Below are 19,655 nucleotides of genomic sequence, written 5' to 3'. Positions count from 1 at the left end.
TTGGTAGGATGCGAGAGCTGCTCTGGAGTTCATTTGTCTGCAAGGCTTTGGCTATATTTATGTTTGCTGTGAAGTTCCCTTTGCTACCTTAGCTGTTTTCTAACTCAGCTGTTGTGCCACAGTGGCTCTTTTCCATCTCTTATGATCTTGCTTGGCACATACTCATCTAATGCATATTGTACGATGGTTTTGAAATTTTTTCCACTGATCCTCAACACTATCTGTACTTGAGATAAAACTTTTGTGTTGAGCTGTCAAGTACTCTGAAATCTACTTTTTGTCACTTTTGCTAAACTGAAAAATCTGCCTACCCTTTTTAATGTTTCTATTTATGGCTGAAATCACCGATGCTGTAACCACTTTATGATCGTTGGTTCCCTGTTCTGCGTTAACTGTTTCAAATAGTTCAGGTCTGTTTGACACCAGAAGGTCTAATATGTTATCGCCACGACTTGGTTCTCTGTTTAACTGCTCAAGGTAGTTTTCAGATAATGCACTTAAAAAATTTCACAGGAATCTTTGTCCCTCCCACCCGTTATAAACGTTTGAGCCTATATCTGGTAAATTAAAATCTCCACCCAAAACTATAACATGGTCGGGAAATCTACTCAAAATATTTTCCAAATTTTCCTTCAGGTGTTCTGCCACAACAGCTGCTGAGCCAGGAGGCCTATAGAGACATCCAATTACAATGTTTGAGCCTGCTTCAATCATGACCTTCACCCAAATTATTTCACATTTCGGTCTCCGTCAATTTCCTGTGATACTATTGCACTTTTTATCGCTATAAACACGCCTCCCCCTTCACTGTCCAGCTTGTCTCTGCAAAATACGTTCCAATCTGAGTTTATAATTTCATTACTGTTTACATCTGGTTTCAGCCAATTTTCCATCCGTAATGCTATGTGGGCATTGTGACCATTTATTAATGAGAAGAGTTCTGGGACCTTTCTATAGATGCTCCTGCAGTTTACTATTACCACATTAATATTGTCATTCCCTGTTGCATTATGCATACTGCTACCTTGTCACGTCTCAGGAGGCGTCTTGTCAGGTCTAGGGAGGGAATTCTCTAACCTAAAAAACCCACATGTGCACTCCACATGTACTCCGCTACTCTTGTAGCCACCTCCAGCGCTTCCCGACCTATTCAGGGGGACACTACATTTCTCCACTCGATAACGGAGGTTGATAAATTTGCACCCCAGATCTCTGCAGAATTGTCTGAGTGTCTGGTTTAAGCCTTCCACTCGGCTCCAAACCAGAGGACCATGATCGGTTCTGGGAATTCCATTAGCTCAGATTCCACCCCACGAGCAAGGCTTTCTGCCTTCACCAAGTCTGCCAACCGCCTGTATGAACTGAGGATAACCTCTGAACCCAAACGGCAGGAGTCATTGATGCTGATATGAGCAACAATTTGGAGTCAGGTGCACCCAGTGCTATCTACCGCCGCTGGCAGGGCCTCCTCCACATCTCGGATGAGACCCCCCCCCCCCCAGCAAGCAGACAGAGTGAACACTGGTCTTCTTCCCCGACCTTTCTGCTATTTCCCTAAGGGGCTCCATCAGCCCCCTAACATTGGAGCTCCCCATCACTAATAAATACCTTCCCCTGTGTGCCTGCTTCGACCTTGCTGAAGGAGCGGTCACATGTCCACTCACAGGTAGAATGGGCAATGCCACATGGCCAGCCTCCACATTGACCCTCCACCTCATGCACCACGAATGCCGTTGAACCAGCCATTCCCCTTGCGGAGAGGGTGGCCCAACTGCACCCGGTACCCTCGAAGATGTCTTGACAGCAGGGACAGTGGGTGAAGCATGTAACACCTGGGATGTACCATGGTATGCATCAGACTCCCCACTGCCACTACACTGCAAGGCAGCAGCCTGAAGACAGCTGACCGTGGCCATCAGCATGCTCAGCTGTTCACGAACAGTGGCCAACTCCTCCTGCATCTGTACACAGCAGTCACACATCCTATCCATCCTAATAATTCAATAATTTACTGTAGAGAGTTAAGTAATCAACATTTAACTAGACTGCTAATTCACTGAAGGCAGCTGACTAAACTGTGGTTACTAGACACTTCTTGTTGGAAACAATTAAAATAAGCACTAACTGTCTCTGGATTGTATTCAAAACATACATGAAATCTATGGAACACTATTACTGGTACTCGAAAATTAAAGCTTCCTAAAATTAAAAACACATGGAAAAAGAAGTGACAAGTAAGAAAAACACAGTTACTAATTAAATTTACGTAGCTTGCTGCATAGGAGATGTGAGGCAGATGGCAGTTACGACTTCATGAATCATAGGGCAGGGTGCTGGGAAAATAAATAGCGCATGAACTTTCAGAAGTGTTAGTAGGTATGATGGACAGTGGAATATAAATTTGGGAGGGACGAGATTGATAATGGGGAGGATATTGCTCATTTTAACGCACAATATGACATAGGAAAACTATGGTGAACTATGTGACTTCATGATGGTAACTGTAGGTAATGTTGTGTGATGCACAGACTGTTATCAATGGCTCTTTGGAATGGTGCCTATGAGGTGTGTTATTGTTATGTGGATTAATACATAGGAAATTCGTTTCTTGATGGCATGATCTGTGACTGCCCTGGTGTTAGATTCTATGTAATGCATGAGGACTTGTTTGTCACTGCAGATGTGAGGTATATAGGTGTCATTGTGGTATATAAGGCCTTTTTACTATGGAATTTGAAGTAGATGTTGAAGTGTACACTGATGAGCCACAACATTATGAACACCTACCAAATAGTCATTATGTACACCTTTGGCATGAATAACAGCAGCAGCATATCATGTTATGAGAACAATGAGACCTTTATAGGTCATTGGAGGGTACTGCCACCACATCTGCACACACAAGTTGCCTAATTCCATTACAATCTGGGGAGTAGGGGTGATGAGTTCTAGTGCCACATTCAGTCATATCCCAGATGTGTTGGATCAGGTTCAGATCTGGTGAAGTGAGGGCCAGTACATCAATTGGAACTTACCACAGTGTTCCACAAACCACTCCACCATGCTCCTGGCCTTTTGACATTCCACATTATCTTGTTGAAGAATGCCACTGCGATTGGGAAACATGATCATCATGAAGGGGTGTGTGTGGTCTGCTACCAGTGTACCATACTCCTTGGCCATCATGGTGCCTTCCAGTAGCTCCACTGGACCCAAGGATGCCCTCGTGAATGTTCTCCAGAGTGTAATGGAGTTGCTGCCAGGTGGTATCTGTCCTGCAGTACAGCTTTCCAGAAACTGTTCTCCTGGAAGACGATGGACTCACGCTCTCACATGATGTGATGAAGAAGGTATCAGGATTCATCAGGCTGTGCAGTGCTTTGCCACTGTGCCAATGTCCAGTGCCCATTTTGGTCATAGTTGTCAATGCCGTAGTATTAACATTGGCTAATGCATTGGTTGTCAGCTGCCCATCATTAGGAATTTTTGGTGCACTGTCTGTTCAGATACACTTGTTCTCTGCCCAGCATTAAAGTCTGATGTTAGTTCTGCCACACTTCACTACCTGTCCTTTTTTACCAGTCTGAACAGCCTATGACATCTGACATCTCTAATGAGGGATGGCCACTGAAGCCCACAACACCTAGATGTGGTTTCACCTAGGTTTTGCCATGTGTTGAAGACACTCACTACAGCACTCCTCAAATATCTGTCACGTCTTGCAGTTTCCAAATTGGTCATGCCAAGCCTCCAGGCCATCATAATCCGCCCTCAGTCAGTCTCAGGTAGATCGCATGCCTTCCTGAGTCTACTCATGGACAGCACACTCATTGCTACTACATGCACCATATGCATGTCTGACAGGCAGTCACTCCTTACCAGGTAATGCTACTGTTGTCTGGATGGGTTTATGTTGATAGTAGGTCAGTGGCCACAATGTTCTAGCTGATCAGTGTATGTATTGTTGTGTTTAATGTTGATAGAAGTTCTTAGAATCATAAGTGCGTTGGAGATCAATGTCAAGAAAGTTGACTAACAAACTGAGAAATAAAAAAAAATAATTGATGAGGCTGTTTTGGTATCTTCGAGGAATGTGGGTAAAGTATCTTCATTCTGAACCCCAATCCAAGAGATATTGTAAAAGATTAAGAACTACTTGAGATGTTTAAAATTGCTCTGGGTTTCCCATTAATATATTGGCATAGAATTTTGCCTGCAACTGCCTGTTAATTTGTAGATTCTTTCTCAAAGGAGATGCAGTTACAGATCAAGAGTAAATGTGTTATGGTAAACAGGAAGAAAGTGGTTAGTGGACCAAGGTCTTGTGTGCGTAACAGATGCTCAAAAACCTGTACCGTCATGATTCTTCCTCCTCCCTCCCCCCCCCCCCCCCCCCCGCCCTCCCCAAACCAGATTACTCTTTCCCCACCTTTTTTTTCTGGAGGGAACAGTCTGTTCAATACATTTTTCATTCCAACAGCCACCCACTATCACCTTTGCCCTCATGCTATTTTCCTATTCACACTTACACTTGACTACTCTAACACATTTCAGAAATTTCTTTGTTTCTTTTTCTTATTTCTTTTTCTCATTCCTGCTCCTTTGTGTCCAATTTTTCCCATATGCTGTTATCTTAGCATTTCTTTCATTGGCCTCCAAATGTGCTCCTAAAAGGATGCCATTAACTTTATCCACAGATGCCTGAATTTCCAGATTTACACACACTTTCCTAACTTCTATGTTACTCTTCCTCCCTCCCTCCATTGTACCATATCCCTGCCACCCATTCTGCCTCCCTACCAACACCAGCAAAGACTGTTACTTTGTATCTGTGGCCCAGGTACAATGAGTCACAATGTGTGTGTGTGTGTGTGTGTGTGTGTGTGTGTGTGTGTGTGTGTGTTTTGTAATTCTTTCCTATTTCCCTTATACTGGCAAATAGCTCCTATGATCAGTTACTTACTGGATTTTCCACCTATGTCAATTAATCAGTAACTTTAAAAGTAAATAAATGCCTCCAATAATTGTTAGTATTTTTTAAATTTCTTTCTTTTTCATCTACTATGCTGCTCTTCAGTGATGTTACATTCAATCTGATATTTCTCCCCCTTTCTATAAATTATTTTTGTGTTTGTAGCCAATGTAATAGCAAGTTTAATTGACTCTGTGGCTTTAGTTTGTACTTATTTGACAGTGACAATTAGATGAACAAAACTTGTTTCTGGTTTCATTATATCTGTGTGTGTATGTTACCTCTGCATTGTAGCATACCTGTGGCAAATGCACTGTGAATGATAAATATGTATACTTGGTGCCTCTTTGTAACTGTCTCTAATTCTGCATGTTGTATCTGTGGGCTTTCAAACATTTGCTATGAATCAAGTTTTGCTATCCTGTTACTTTTAAAGAAGTTTTACTTTTGTATGTCCATCTATTCAACTACTTACCTTACAGAAATTTTCTCTGTGACAATAATTTCTAATGTTTTCTGTATTTTTACCTTACAGTCTCTGTTACACATTTCTGTAATGAGTTCAGTATTATCCCAATATTCCCATTTTTCTTTTATTAGCATGTTTGATGTTGACCTGAATTGTTGTACCTGCACTAAAAGGTTTATAAACTGTGGAGAATACAGCACATAATATATACTGGTTGTTTGTGAAAAAAATGGAGTATGATTTCACCATTTCTTTCTGTATCAGTATACAAGCAACTGTCACATATTTAGGGATGCCTGCTTACAGTCTATTATATGTTGTTTACAACTACAAGAACGGGTGTCATATTCACTTATGTTGTACAGAAGGTCAGTATGAGTGAACAGAAATTTGGCATCCTGCTTCACAATGGAAATAGATATTTCTATTGAACAATGTTCCGTATACACTTCATGCACAACTTCCCATACTTATTGTACATTTGTAAAAAATTCCACAGTTTATAGGCAACAAGCGAATGCAGAACCCATTAAATCAATGTTTAATGTGTCACGTTTAGTTACTGTGTGGAAATATACTGTAGTTCACCAACCAATGCCTTGTTGTTCCTTTTGTTGTTACTAATTGGTGGTCTTATCTCTCTTCTTTCCTGTCAACATGTTGGCTGTGTGATGAAAAGGCTTACAGATCGGTGAGTGTTGAATGGAATGTGCTAATATTAATTTCTGTTCCACTCTTTGTCAATATGGTTTTGATAGACAAATTACCAAAAATGCATCAAGTCCTAGCATGCCATCTTTCTGTTCTTCTTGTGTTAGTAGTAGCTTACATATTGATTTCTTTTTATACAGTATCTTTATGTTTCTGTTAAATTCACAAATGCACTTTCCTCACAGTGGTTGTTGCATTGCAACCATTCGAGAACATTTGAAGTGTGACTTCACAGAATAACGTATTACTTACACTTTCATTCCATTCATCTAAATAACATTCAATGAAAGTACTGACAAAGATGCAATGATTTATCATTTTCTTGAGAGATGAATATGAGTGATATTTCCAGTCCACTGAAAGGTCAGTAAAATTACAGTAACTTACTGTATTAACTTCCACTGAGTTTGATAGAATTTGGACACTGGAGTGTGTAAACAAAGATTTTTCCTTCTTGACAACAGAGGAGGTAATGAGTCAGTATTTGGATACTGGGGAGATAAAAGCAAAATCTTGGATATGCCTGCACCATTCTTACCTCAATCTCTGTTCCCTCCAGTCATCTTCCCTCTCCCATGATGTTATAAACTGTGTCTCCCCTCCTCATTTCTCATATCTCTCACACACTCCTCCCCCTCTCTCTCTCTCTCTCTCTCTCTCTCTCTCTCTCTCTCTCTCTCTCTCTCTCTCTCTCTCTCTCTCTCGCTCTTCCATGTGCACACACACAAAAACACACACACACTGGAGTCATTAAAAAACACACACACTAAAATCTTATTTTTCCTGTCTAAGTGATTTACTGACTACTGAGAAGCATGGGGCACTGAGAATGAATGATTTCAATTATTTTCATGCACCCCAGTGGTAATTTAATTATAGGCTATGGGTATGGCTAGACCAAGGATTTTTATGGCATCCTGCATGTGACCTGTACTTGTGGTAATGAGGTATTTATAAATAAAATGCCAGTTTGCTCTGTGAACTGGATTCTACATTAAACAATAATTTTCCTGAACTTTAATTAGTGTACTCATCTGGTGTACATGTTGGAGTAATGACATAAACATCTGGGTACAACAATTTGTGGGGATTTGAAGTATGCTGATTACCTGGGATCAGTTGTAAGAGGTAGGCTACAGTTCATTTTGTAGAAAACTGAGAAAATATAGTAAGTCTGCAGAGGAGACTGCTTATGAAACACATGTGGGATTAATAGTAGAACATTGTTTATGATTGTTACAGCCATACTAAGGAGTACTTAAGGATAATATTGAATGTAAACAAAGATGTGTATTACAAATAGTTACACACTTGTTTCACACATGGAAAAGTGACATATATATGCTGAAGGGAGGTCATTTGAAGACAGACTCCAGTTATCCTGTGAGATGGCACTTGCAGCATTTTGATAAAGAGTGTTGAGTAAGAAATCAAGCAATTTGCTACATCACCCTACGTAACTATAATTGCAAGGCTATATTAACTTTAGTGCACACAGAGGCATACAAACAGTCATTATTCCCCTGCTGAATATGTAAAAGGCACAGGAAAAAATTATAGCGTGTAGTAAAATGGGAAGTTCCCACTGTTATTATTATGCACTTCACAGTGGTTTCCTCTAGCATGAATGTAGATTTGGATACAGAATGCCCTCCATTTTTCTAATAAACTCTTGTGTGTCTGACTGTTTTATTTTTTATCAGTGTGCAAGGTGTGTTGCGAAAAGATTCATTACATCATGATGACACATCAATAAGAATACTTGCAACATTCTGAGATAATAGGTACATCTGCCACAGAAATGTAGGTTTTAAAATGATCACAAAGTCAAACAACTACTGAACCACTAAATACATAGACACAACATGATACAGATGTGCTCTATAAGAGGGGACAGTAAAACTTGTCAATTGTGGTCTACATGAAGGAGTGTTGGAAGCCAGGACATGTTTAGTAAGACAAGATGGAACTAGAGAGGGAGCAGAAAATATACGGAAAGATGGGTGTATCAGAACATAAGAAATCACAGGAACAAAAGAACAACTGTATTAATGCAGAAGAGAATCACATAAATATGTTTTTAGAAAAAAATTAAACTTTAACAGAGAGTGTTGTGCCTTGGGATACATTTCAGACTTAGGCCTCTAGCTAGCCCTGAAATAGAAGTTTTGTTCCTAGGTGCACTATCCTCCAGATATAACACTCCCCTCTCAGCATGTTATATGGATGATGAAGGGAAGGAGGACTGCCAAAGAAGATGACACTGAGATGTTTGTATATAGGAGAGGAGAAAGTAGGAATCTTGAAGAGAGAGATATAAGCAGGGGTTAAATGTAGGAAGAAGATGAGCATTGGTCTATAAAGATTAAGTGACTTTGGGACACACTTAAACTCTATTTTTCATCTGCACATGTCTCAGGAAAGAGGTATGTGAGGAGTGTGCAGATATCTTGTATCATAAACCACTTGTTTAGATAATATAGATTTTACTGTGCAGAATATATTGTAAGAAGGTAACAAATTTGCTGTTTGCCACTTTTTGCTAATTCAGATGACTGAACAGTTGTTTGGCAGACATCATCCCTAGAAAAAGCCTAGATGAAAATTTAAAAAGTTACTTCCAAATCTGTCCAGTGTGAATACTAAGTTTCAAGCAATCATACACCAGTGAGTCTGAACTTACTCTAGTCAACTATTTCTCCTGTCTGATTATCCCACTGCTGTATTCCAATCATTCTGATTCCATCTCTTCTTATATCATTCACTCCCCTACATGCCATAGCCATTTCCCATCATCCTACAGACATACCAGTCACACACCTAGATACTGACTTCAGGAAAATTATGTGAGATGACCATGTGTAGATAAGAGCCTACCACAGTTCCAAATCCTCCGTGGATGACAGTCACCAAGATAGCAGGAAATTTCATTGATGTTGTCATCAAAGCCCAACCTGTCCACCTGCTAGTCGACTCAAGGGTTTGCTTTTCTGTAGTCTCAAATGCTTGTTATCATCAGTTACAGAAGACTATGTTCCATGATATGACTGTGATCACGCTGAAAGTCACAAATGGGAAATATGTCTAGCTAACAGGTGAACCTATTTCTCAAACAACTACCAATGAAAAATTGTAGCCCTTCAAATGTGTCTTTTAAACATAATGCAGTCATAATGTTATCCTTGAATGTGACTTCTTGCATGCATCACAAGCAGTCATAGACTGTGGGTATCAGAGATCCTTGCTGATGAAATCATTCCAATAAGCACACATAACAAAGATTGCTCTGGGCAGTTGTTTGCCTTTGAAAATGTTCTTATCCCTCCATTATCAACAAGGCAAATTCCAGTTGTCAGTCAAGAGACGTGCGCTTCAACTTTGAAGCTTCTGACATTTGCAAAAAGTTACACTGGCTGACAAAGTAAATCTACCTGCCAGTGACCATGACAAACTTGAAGGTGTTCAAGGAGAATTTGGATCACTAATTGGCACGAGCAGTTATGTGGATAGGAATAGCCATAACCGTTTAGGATGGACATCTGAGTGCCATTGACCAAGAATTGTGGTCCATTAACACTACAGACATCACAGTAGAGAGAGTTACTCAGTCTGGTCTGACTGAGGAACAAAGTCACCAAGTGTTGCCATTCTGGGGCAGTCATATGATGCATTCAAATATGATGTGAACTAAGGTCATACCAAGTGGCCAATGGTAAAACATCCTGTAAACATTGGGGATCGCCTACCAATTAGTCAGTTCTCACATAGAGCGTCACTCGTTGAACAATGCGTAGTTCAGGAGGAAATGGAGATTGTGTTGCAAGATAACATCATTGAACCTTTGGAAAGTTCTTGGTACTCTTCCCAGTCCTTATGAAGAAGAAGAATGCCTTATGATATTTCTGTGTCAACTACTGATGACCGAACAAAATCACAAAAATATATGTCTATTCATTGCTGTGAATTGCTGGAACTTTAGCCTGCTACAGAGTATCAAAGTACTTCTCAATTATGGAAATGCAAATTGACTACTGGCAAGCTGAGAGTGATGATTTTCACTGGGAAAAGACTGCCTTCATAACTCGCAATGGTCTCTTTGAGTTTAAAGTTATGCTGTTTGATCTGTGTAATGCTCCATATACCTTCGAGTGTATGACTGACCATCTACTTCGAAACCTGAAATGAACAGCGTGTCTTTACTATCCAGATGACACTGTCACTTTTTTTAATACACTTGAACACCTAAGCTTCCTGACAACTGCACTCCAGTTTGTTCAGTCTGTAGGCCTCCATCTGAATCTGAAATAGACCTGTTTTGGTGCCCAAGAAATAAAAATCTCAAGGCACTTATTGAATAGTGGAAGAGTCAGTCCCTAGTCACAGAAAATAAGACCAGCTGCAGATATTATTTCTCCTTGGCACATTCGTGACGGGAGGACTTTCTTATAATGTGCTTGTAATACTGGCGATTAATACTAAAGCACGTCACTTACGAGACCTACTGCTCGGCAAAGCCGACTATTCCTGAACGATGTGCACTGGGGCTTCAGGAATATGATGTCACAGTGGTATACAAAATTGTATGGAAACATGAAGATACTGACTGCCTTTCAAGGAATACTTTGGCAGGACACAAAAGCATGAAATAAATCACTGTCATCACTGAATGAAGACGTTGTTGTTGAACACAGGTAATATACAACACTGCTGAAAACCGTAGAAGCATTGAAGAAGGAGGAATCGACCAAAAGAGAATTCTAATTAATAAGTGAAACATTGTGTTAGAGGAAATATTATCCAATGGGGCGGAAATGGGCTCATCTTTCCAGCTCATCTATGGCCAGCTATTCTGAAATATTTCCATGATGCTTTATATGATGCACTTGAGATTCAGGAAGTATATAGACATAATCAGATACAGGCATCACTGAAAAGATCTCTACAGATCCATTAGACACTATATGAGTCACTTTAAGGAAAGCCACCATCAGAAGCACATACCACAATTACCTCCATGTTATCTGATACTTTACCAATCCCACCTGCAACTGTGCCGTGCAATTGCTGGAACTGATACCTTGGGAAGATACCAGGAGTCGGCAAATGGGGACCAATGGATGACAGTCTACATGGACTTCATAATGTGCTCTGTTGTCACCAAAGATGTGACAACTCCTGAAGTTCCATAAATAGAACATTTTTTGTAGAAGAACATGTTTAAAGCATATGCTCTTTATAATGGAAAAGTTTTTAGTTTAGACTAGAAGACTGTGAGTGGTAACTTCACATTGCGACATCACTCACAGGGTAACAACTGCCTACCATCCAAAGATAAATGTCCTCATAGGATGCTTCAATAAGAAGTTGGTAGATAAGGTTTAATGTATGGTATCAAATAGAGAAATTTTGATCCAATACTGAGTATCCGCTGATGACCTCACTGTTGGGTGGCCTTTATATACCACCATCCCCAATACTGCCTATAGTGACATTTGCATACAGTACGGCTGAAGCGGGAATACGTGTATGTCATCGTTTATAGCTCAGTTGTGTGATGAGTGGGCTTTACTGCTGCACCCATGCACTATGTTCAGGAAGGATGCTATGGTAATGGGAATTGAGAAAGAGCCTGTTTGTCTATATATACATTTATTCATCACAAATTATTACACAGTCAGCTGACAGCCGAGTTCCTTTTGTTAATGTTGATGTACTGACCATAATGTGGTAGTGGTTAACGTCATTACCGCTAAGAGCTACAGCTTTCTTGCATCACAGGTCTTGAACACTTGTTCTGGAGGGTGTACACCTGCCAGTGTTATGAGCTTACTCGCAGGAAAACAGTGGCCTCGTGTCCCTCTCGAAGGCAACCGATCTCCTGCTCAGACTGAGGTGTGCTACGTCTTTCGCGATTGTGAGAAAACAAAGTGAATGACGTTAAATAAAAGTCACATATACACTGAAGTGGAGCTCACAGCAAGCTCGAGCCACGTGGTCTGCAGTTTGCAAAATCTACTAATGAATTCATTATTCTTGACCTGTAGTGCACCATGTCTCTCACTGACATGAGAAAATGACATGAACAGTGACAAATTAATGCCAAGTGTGTGCCGGTAAGTTTACGTTAACTTCGGCCCATGTGGCCTTGGCTTGATGACTCAGACTAAGGAATTCACAGTCTGCCACTACAATGGCTCAGCTCACGCTGCATTTGCCTTCCTTATGCCTATGCACATCACACCACTACCAACACTTTGTTTAATGGTACAGCTCTCTCTGAGCTAGCTGTGAACTGCTGTTCTGCCATTTGCATATTTCTGTGGTACAGCTGCCACACAGCAAAGCAAGACACTACAGACTTCACACTGTTCTTTCTGCTGCACAGTCACAAGGCTAAAATGACAATGGATACTGTTTCCCTTTCATCTGGACAGTACTCAGAATGACTATGTTAAACAAGTTATCATCAGCACCAAAGAAGAAGGACAGCTCGCTTGCATATGGACCCTGGACTCCCAGGCTTAGGCCTCTGTGGAAAGTGGGAGTGTTGGAAGAGTTACTAAGTGCTACTTTGGACCATATCATATCCTTTGTTGCTTGTAACATGTCACATATCAAGTAGAGGTAATGATCCTACATCAAAAAAACAATAACTCAGAAACATCTTTCATGTCCTCCATATGAAACCTCACTACCACCATGAGGTACAGATCAACAATGGGTGCTTCAAGGCAACTGAAGACCCACTCAATGATTGTAAAGCTTTGACAGGAGTTACTAACTTTCATGCTCATCACAGTGAAGAGGCTGTAACAGCACAATCAGAATTCAAAAATCTGCCATCACTGCCATGCATAGGACCACTGACAAGATTTAGATCCATGGCACTGTAGTCGCTCCAATGAGGATGTCTGACAGAGTGGGTCACTGTATCTCCATGAGAGGAGCAATGCTAGTAACTCTCGTCCATGCAGTGTGGTGAAGAGGGTTGTCTCACCAGCTGATTCACACCTGACCACCAGCAATTATTTTGTTATTTTGTATTTATCTTTTCTTGAAATATCATGTTTGTAATGTTTGCGTATTATGTAGTAAATGATAATGTAAATATCAGCATTGTGGAATACCATATGTTAGTATAAATAGCTAAATTCCCCATCCACAGTGTCAGTTCAGTTCTGACTGCATGGAAGTGTCAGTAATAGACAAGCTTTCAGTTATAAGTATTGTGCTTCCTTGATGACCTTGCATTCAAATATGGGCTTTATTGTAGTTTTGACGTGTCAGTCCACAGGGGGTGGACCAAATATGGTAATACCAAAAAGACAACACATTACCATGATTAATACACTATAAGAAAACTGGAGACATTCGAAACAGCTTCCAGTCATCTCAGAAGGGATGAATACAGATCCTGTGTGGTTTTCAAGGGATCTTTTATCATCCTTTCTGGAAACAGTGGCAAGTTCAGGAAACTATGATAGCGATGGATAGCGATCACGCACCCTGCTTTCCATAGTAGACCACAAAGGCTCAATAATATTGAAATGTAATGTCTATGGTAGCCAGGGGAGATGTGACAATTCATGGTCATAAGACCAGTCCTGGAGGATGCAAGCTATGTGACTGTGGGTTCCGTGGTCTTGGAACACAGCATCACCACTGGCGAAGAAACATCGTACCACAGGACCAGCTTTATCTTCCAAGATGGTCACATAATCCTTGGTGGTAATTCAACCTTACGGGACACCAATGGGATGCATGGAATACGATGACATGACTGCTCAAATCATCGCTGAATCCTCACCATTTTTCACCATGGGAGGTAAACCTGCCCACAAGTTAGAAAGAGTGTGTAACAGGACTCCTCAGATCAAATGATTTTCTTCCAATGCTGCATTGTACAGGCTTTATGGCTTTGACACCGTGTTCTCCTTTTGTGGGAATTTGCATCACTGATATGTGGTTTTAGAATTCCAGCTGGCATTGAAATTCCCTGCCCATGGACTACCCTTCATGTTTGTTGGTGTTGACAGGGTTCCCAATTGTAACGTTCACTTCTGCAGTGAGTTTCATTTGTGGTCTTCATGTTTTCATCACATTCATCTCCACTGGGTGTCTTAATCAGTCAACACACACTTTTGTCTATGTTGAGACTTAGCAAATGGTATTTTTCTGGTTTCCCTGCATCTGGTACAAATATTCGATATGGAGCCTCTTGTAACACCAAATACTTGGGGTACCTTGGTTACGGAAGCACCCACCATACAAGCACCAACAGTTTGCCAATGTTCAAATTCACTTAGCTCCAACAAAATGCAATCAGAGCTACACATAACACTGTTCTGGCCACTACTGACACTTGTAACCTATTGAGGATATTACACAGATGGAATTGGTTTTAAAATACAGCAATGCAACACACACACTTTGATAGCATCTGAATTTATGTTCAAGCATGTATTTCTCATGGTGTTTGCAATTATTTGTCCAAAACCTGTAATTAAGACTTGGTATAATAATGTCATGTAGCAACTACAATTCACTTCAAATGCGAAAGCATTGTCATCGATGAAGTACAACATTTAGCACTGAAAGCACGTTCGTTACGTACCTCATTATACAGACTGAACATAACCGACTCATGAGTGGTGAGCTCTGCTAATTATAAAAAAATTGAGTATTGCAGAATATGGAAACATTAGCGACATAAAAATTTTCTAGAACCTTTCAGAAATGATAAATGATAAATAACAAATAGCCTCCAGAGCTATGGTGTTCAAAAAGGAGGAACAGATGTCAAACATTTATTTCTTCGAAACTACAAATCATAGGTGCACAATTTCAACATTCATCGGAAGAGAAATGTTCAAATTTTTGAGCATTCCATGTAAGCACCGTGTTACATGACAAATTTCAAAACTTTGGCTCATTTCTTGCCACACACAAAGCAGCTGGCCTCCCAACATTGAATTCTTTATAATTACCTTATTACTAGGTCTGCGTCATTTACTAGTCGTGACTGGACAGACTGCGTCAGAGTTACATAAATAAGATTTGGTTACAACGTGATGTTGCAGACTTTCAAGAGTGTCAAGTATAGGGGGACTAAAACGTATCTTTTTCATAATTGCACAGATAAAAGTCATAATGTGTGAGGTCTGGAGTCCTGGGAGGTCGGGGCAATGAAGTTCATCTTCTGCTCATCCTCTTCCAATCCAATGTCATGGAATGGTGACATTTGCATAAAGTCGGAAGTGCTTAGCAAAACCAGCTGCTTCACATGTGGCAGGAAATGAGTCACTGTTTTGATATTTGTCATGTAACACACAGTGCTCACACTGAATGCATATAAATTTGAACTTTCCTCTTTCCAGGGATGTTGGAATTGTGTATCTATTTTTTTTTAGTTTGGAAGCAACGAATGTTTGAAATCAGTTGTTTCTTTTTCAACAGCCCTGTATTTGTCGGTGATCGGTGTGAAGTAGTGGCCTACAGCAGTCCAGCCAGTGACACTAACTGTATTGCTTGTGGCATAGCTCCCTCTCCTGAAGAAACAGCTATTCACTGTTTCAGAATTTCTCACTGGAACAGAATGCAATATCCTTCATCTAGATCTTGTCAAAGGTCATCTGTATGGAAGCACTGGGGGATCCTATCATTCAGGTCATGTTATCACATGCTCTTCACTGTGATGACCATCAAAGCTAGCCATCCCATCAAAGGTTCACAATCATCAAGTGATCCTTTGGTTTCCTTGAACGATAAGCACCTGTAATCGATCTGCACTTGAAGACTGTAGTGGCGATTCATACAGAGGATGTGGATGACTTCTCTGTGCTTTTGTATTTTTGGTGAAAGATGATAAACCTCAGCTTAATATGTGATGTCAGGCATGCAATATGGGGTATGATATGGCCCAAAGTTGAATTTTAGAAACTTTTCCGATAGTAACTTTTTCTGCACAGGAGTAAAAATCATACCAAATCTCCCAAGCTGTATCTCACCATTCGATGCTTGCCATAATAGTGCTCTCAGATGTTCACTTTGGTGTCCAAGGAAGGTATCAGAGCCATCTGTCTTGACACAAATGAAGTAATGACTATTTGCCAGTGCTCAATGATTAAATCAATGAAGACAGTTGAAAATTCTCATCTGACATTGAGGAAGACAAATTGATCACTTTATTGTAGATTCACACCACACTCGTACTCTTATGGGAACCAGCAAAATGCTGAGGTATGAGGGTAATGTAAAAAGTACACTTCATCAGTAGTGTGTTAATAAGCTGAGAATCTGAGTCTGTTGGTAGGCATGATAGTGCAGTCAGTGCAGCTATGATGACAACGCCAGCCGGAGTGGTCGAGCTGTTCTAGGCGCTACAGTCTGGAGCTGCGTGACTGATACTGTCGCAGGTTTGAATCCTGCCTTGAGCATGGATGTGTGTGATGTCCTTAGGTTAGTTAGGTTTAAGTAGTTCTATGTTCTAGGGGACTGATGACCTCGGATGTTAAGTCCCATAGTGCTCACAGCCATTTGAACCATTTTATGATGACAACTTTCTCTGGATGGCACAGTCAATACATCTGCCTAACAAACAAGAGACCCAGGTTTGAATCCCAGTGTGGCACAAATTTTCAGCTTACCCCATTGACTTAATCAGTGCCCACTGGCAGCTAATGTCATTAATTCATTTGTGCCTTAATTCGTAGTGGCTGCAGGATCAAAATGATTTCCATTCTTTCGGACTTGTCTGAAAGAAGAGTCACCACATAAGCTGTCTGTCTTGCATATTCAGTCTTGATTCTAAGGTATTTCATGTAGTCAACCTGAATATCATCCAGTTTAAGTGTAAACAATGTTACGTTGAATCCTTGCAACCAGGAGCAGAAAGAATAGTGTGAAGCCTTTTGTTTTATTGTATTTGAATGTAATAGTGGGCAGTATTGTATGTCAGTCTCTCTGTTTGAAATCAATATACACGAAGCTCATGTCTGCCAACGACTTATTAAAGCATCATTCTTCTGTGGAAGGTAGAGAGATGTCATCCTGTGGGTAATGTCACAGGGTGATATCACCTCTGCTACTATTCTCAGCCAGAAAACATATACACAGTCAGACATCATCACAATGGGTTTTCCATGCTTCAAACTGATGTCTCATATAAGAAACCTTTCAATTTTTGGAACTTCAGCAATTGGCACAGCTTTGAATAGAATATATTATTCACCTTTGAACGTGTTTACATGTAATTGGTGTCATTATATGTCTTATAGTTGCAGCATTAGAGTAATTTTACAATTATCCTTGCCTAATTATGTTGCAAGGAGGCTTTTACATAGGTAACTACTTCATAAAAGTACATTTACATCATGTTAGTCTCTTTGTATCTTAATAATCTGTATACAATTATGACAAGCATAAATTTTATCTCTATATTGCCTTATACAATACGGCACAGTGACTCAACATACCACACTGGTAGCTTCATAAAATATAACCATTTATAATTTGGTGTAGTCCCATCTCAAAATTCCAAATCATCTATTACTCATTCTTCAAATTCTTTCACTGTCTAGAAGCCTTTGCTTTTCATCCACTTCATTATTACACTTTTGAATTTATTCAGGAGCACTGAGTGGGCATTTTTAGATAGTTTGTTAAAATATGCAACACCAAGATATTTATAGCTATTGTGGATCTTTGTTAGTCTGGCATGGGGCTTGTTAATTGCATGTCTCTGTCCAGTGCTATGATGGTGTATTGACATTCTAAGGTCAAATTATCCAGGTTTTCTTCCATGTATTCAAGGCAACTAGAAATATACAGACTAGGTACTGATATAATATTCATCTCCTTGAAGTAGTATCTACATGATTCTCATGGTGTGAGTCCCTCAATGCAACTGATAGCCTTTTTTTACCATCTAAATACAGTCTTAGATCCAGGTGAGTTTCCCCATAGCAAAATTCCATATGTCAGAAGAAAACTGACGAAAGCAAAGTAAGCATAGAGCAGCAGAGTTTCACTTGCATGGCTTCTCAATTTGTACAGCTGATAAATCACATGTTCGAGTCTGGAGCATAACTTATCCGTATGTGTACCCCAGCTTAAACTTTGATCAATACTGAATCCAAGAAGTTTCACTTTTTTTTTTTCTTCTTGGGGGCATTCAGACTAAATACAATGTTCTCTGTTTTGCTATTATTTATGTGTAGTGCATTAGCCTGAAACCAGGAGGAACACACATCTACTGCTATTGCTACATTCAGCTGTAACTCATCCATCTTAGTATTCTGAGCTATTAATGTGTTACCATCTGCATGTGGTACAGTGTCACAGGACAATATAAAATGCAGATCATTTATACTTATTACGAACAGAAAGGGATCGAAACAGACCCTTGTGGTACTCCTTTCTTAACACGTAAAGAATCTGATTTTTGTCTATTCGCACACACTAACTGTTTTCTATTACTTAAGTATGACTGTAGTAGAAGGAGGGACTTCTCCCCAATTCTGTAATACTGTAGCTTTCTTATTAGGATAACATGGGACACTGCATCAAAGGCTTTCTTTAAGTCCAGTAGTGTCACACAACTTGCTGACTTATTTTCAGAACAGTCATATACTTTTGTTATAATGCTGTCAACTACTTTCACAGTAGAGAGGGTAGATTTAAAGCCATACAGTACAGGACAGATTAGGTTATTATGTTCAAATATTGGTTCATTTGCTGGTGCGTACAGTGCTCTGTTATCTTGGAAGTAATTGGGACTAGTGAAATGGGTCAGTAATTGTTAGGTGATGATGTGCTACCTTTCTTATGGACTGGCTTGATTATGGATATTTTTAGACATTCTGGGTACACTCCCTCTGTTAATTTTTGTTTATTCATTTTGTTAAGGCCTTTATTATCTCTTTTCTTATTTGTTTAATAAGAAAATCAGAAAAGCCATAGTAATCTTCTGTTCAGGAATTACTGAGTTTAGAAGTAGGTTTGATGACATGTCAGCAAGTTACATGGCTCCATTCAAAATATTCAGTAGGTTTATTGTGTAATGGTGGCAGCAGTGCTTTGTCCTCACTTACATCTTCCTTGATGTTGGTTTCTGGTATAGGATTGGCAAAGTATTTATTTACTGTATCAGGAGGAACTGCAATGCTGCAATCTTTCTTTTGACAATTTATTTCAGTTTTGGGAACTTCCCATGCAGCTTTACATTTATTTGAACAGTTGAGAATGTATCCATCATAGGCCTTGCATTTTGCTGTCTTGATTGCAGTTCTGTAGCGCCTTTTTATGATCTTGTATTTATTCCTATCAGCTTTATTATGTTGTGATCTATGGTTTACAGGAGCTTCTAAATTCTTAAGTTATTTAGTTGTGGTGTATACCACTGTTTTAGACTGGCTTAGAATGGGGGTTATGTTTGTTATCTTTATTATAATATCTAGGGCATACTTCTTCAAAGATCTCAGTTGCCACTGCTAAAAATCTTTT

At 39.8% G+C, this 19,655-nt stretch overlaps 1 protein-coding gene across 1 annotated transcript in view; it reads left to right on the top strand.

Annotated features, from left to right (window-relative positions):
* LOC124722506 (calcium-dependent secretion activator-like) overlaps positions 1–19,655 on the top strand; it is a 798,081-nt gene that overhangs the window by 532,136 nt on the left and 246,290 nt on the right. Inside the window, exon 16 of the mRNA XM_047247660.1 lies at positions 6,121–6,132. Coding sequence (XP_047103616.1) covers positions 6,121–6,132 — 12 coding nt within the window. The remainder of the gene's footprint in view (positions 1–6,120; positions 6,133–19,655) is intronic.

This window comes from Schistocerca piceifrons, chromosome X, assembly GCF_021461385.2.
Source record: "Schistocerca piceifrons isolate TAMUIC-IGC-003096 chromosome X, iqSchPice1.1, whole genome shotgun sequence".
In the NCBI taxonomy this organism is placed as follows: Eukaryota; Metazoa; Arthropoda; class Insecta; order Orthoptera; family Acrididae; genus Schistocerca; species Schistocerca piceifrons.
This window is presented reverse-complemented; position numbering and strand designations above follow the sequence as displayed.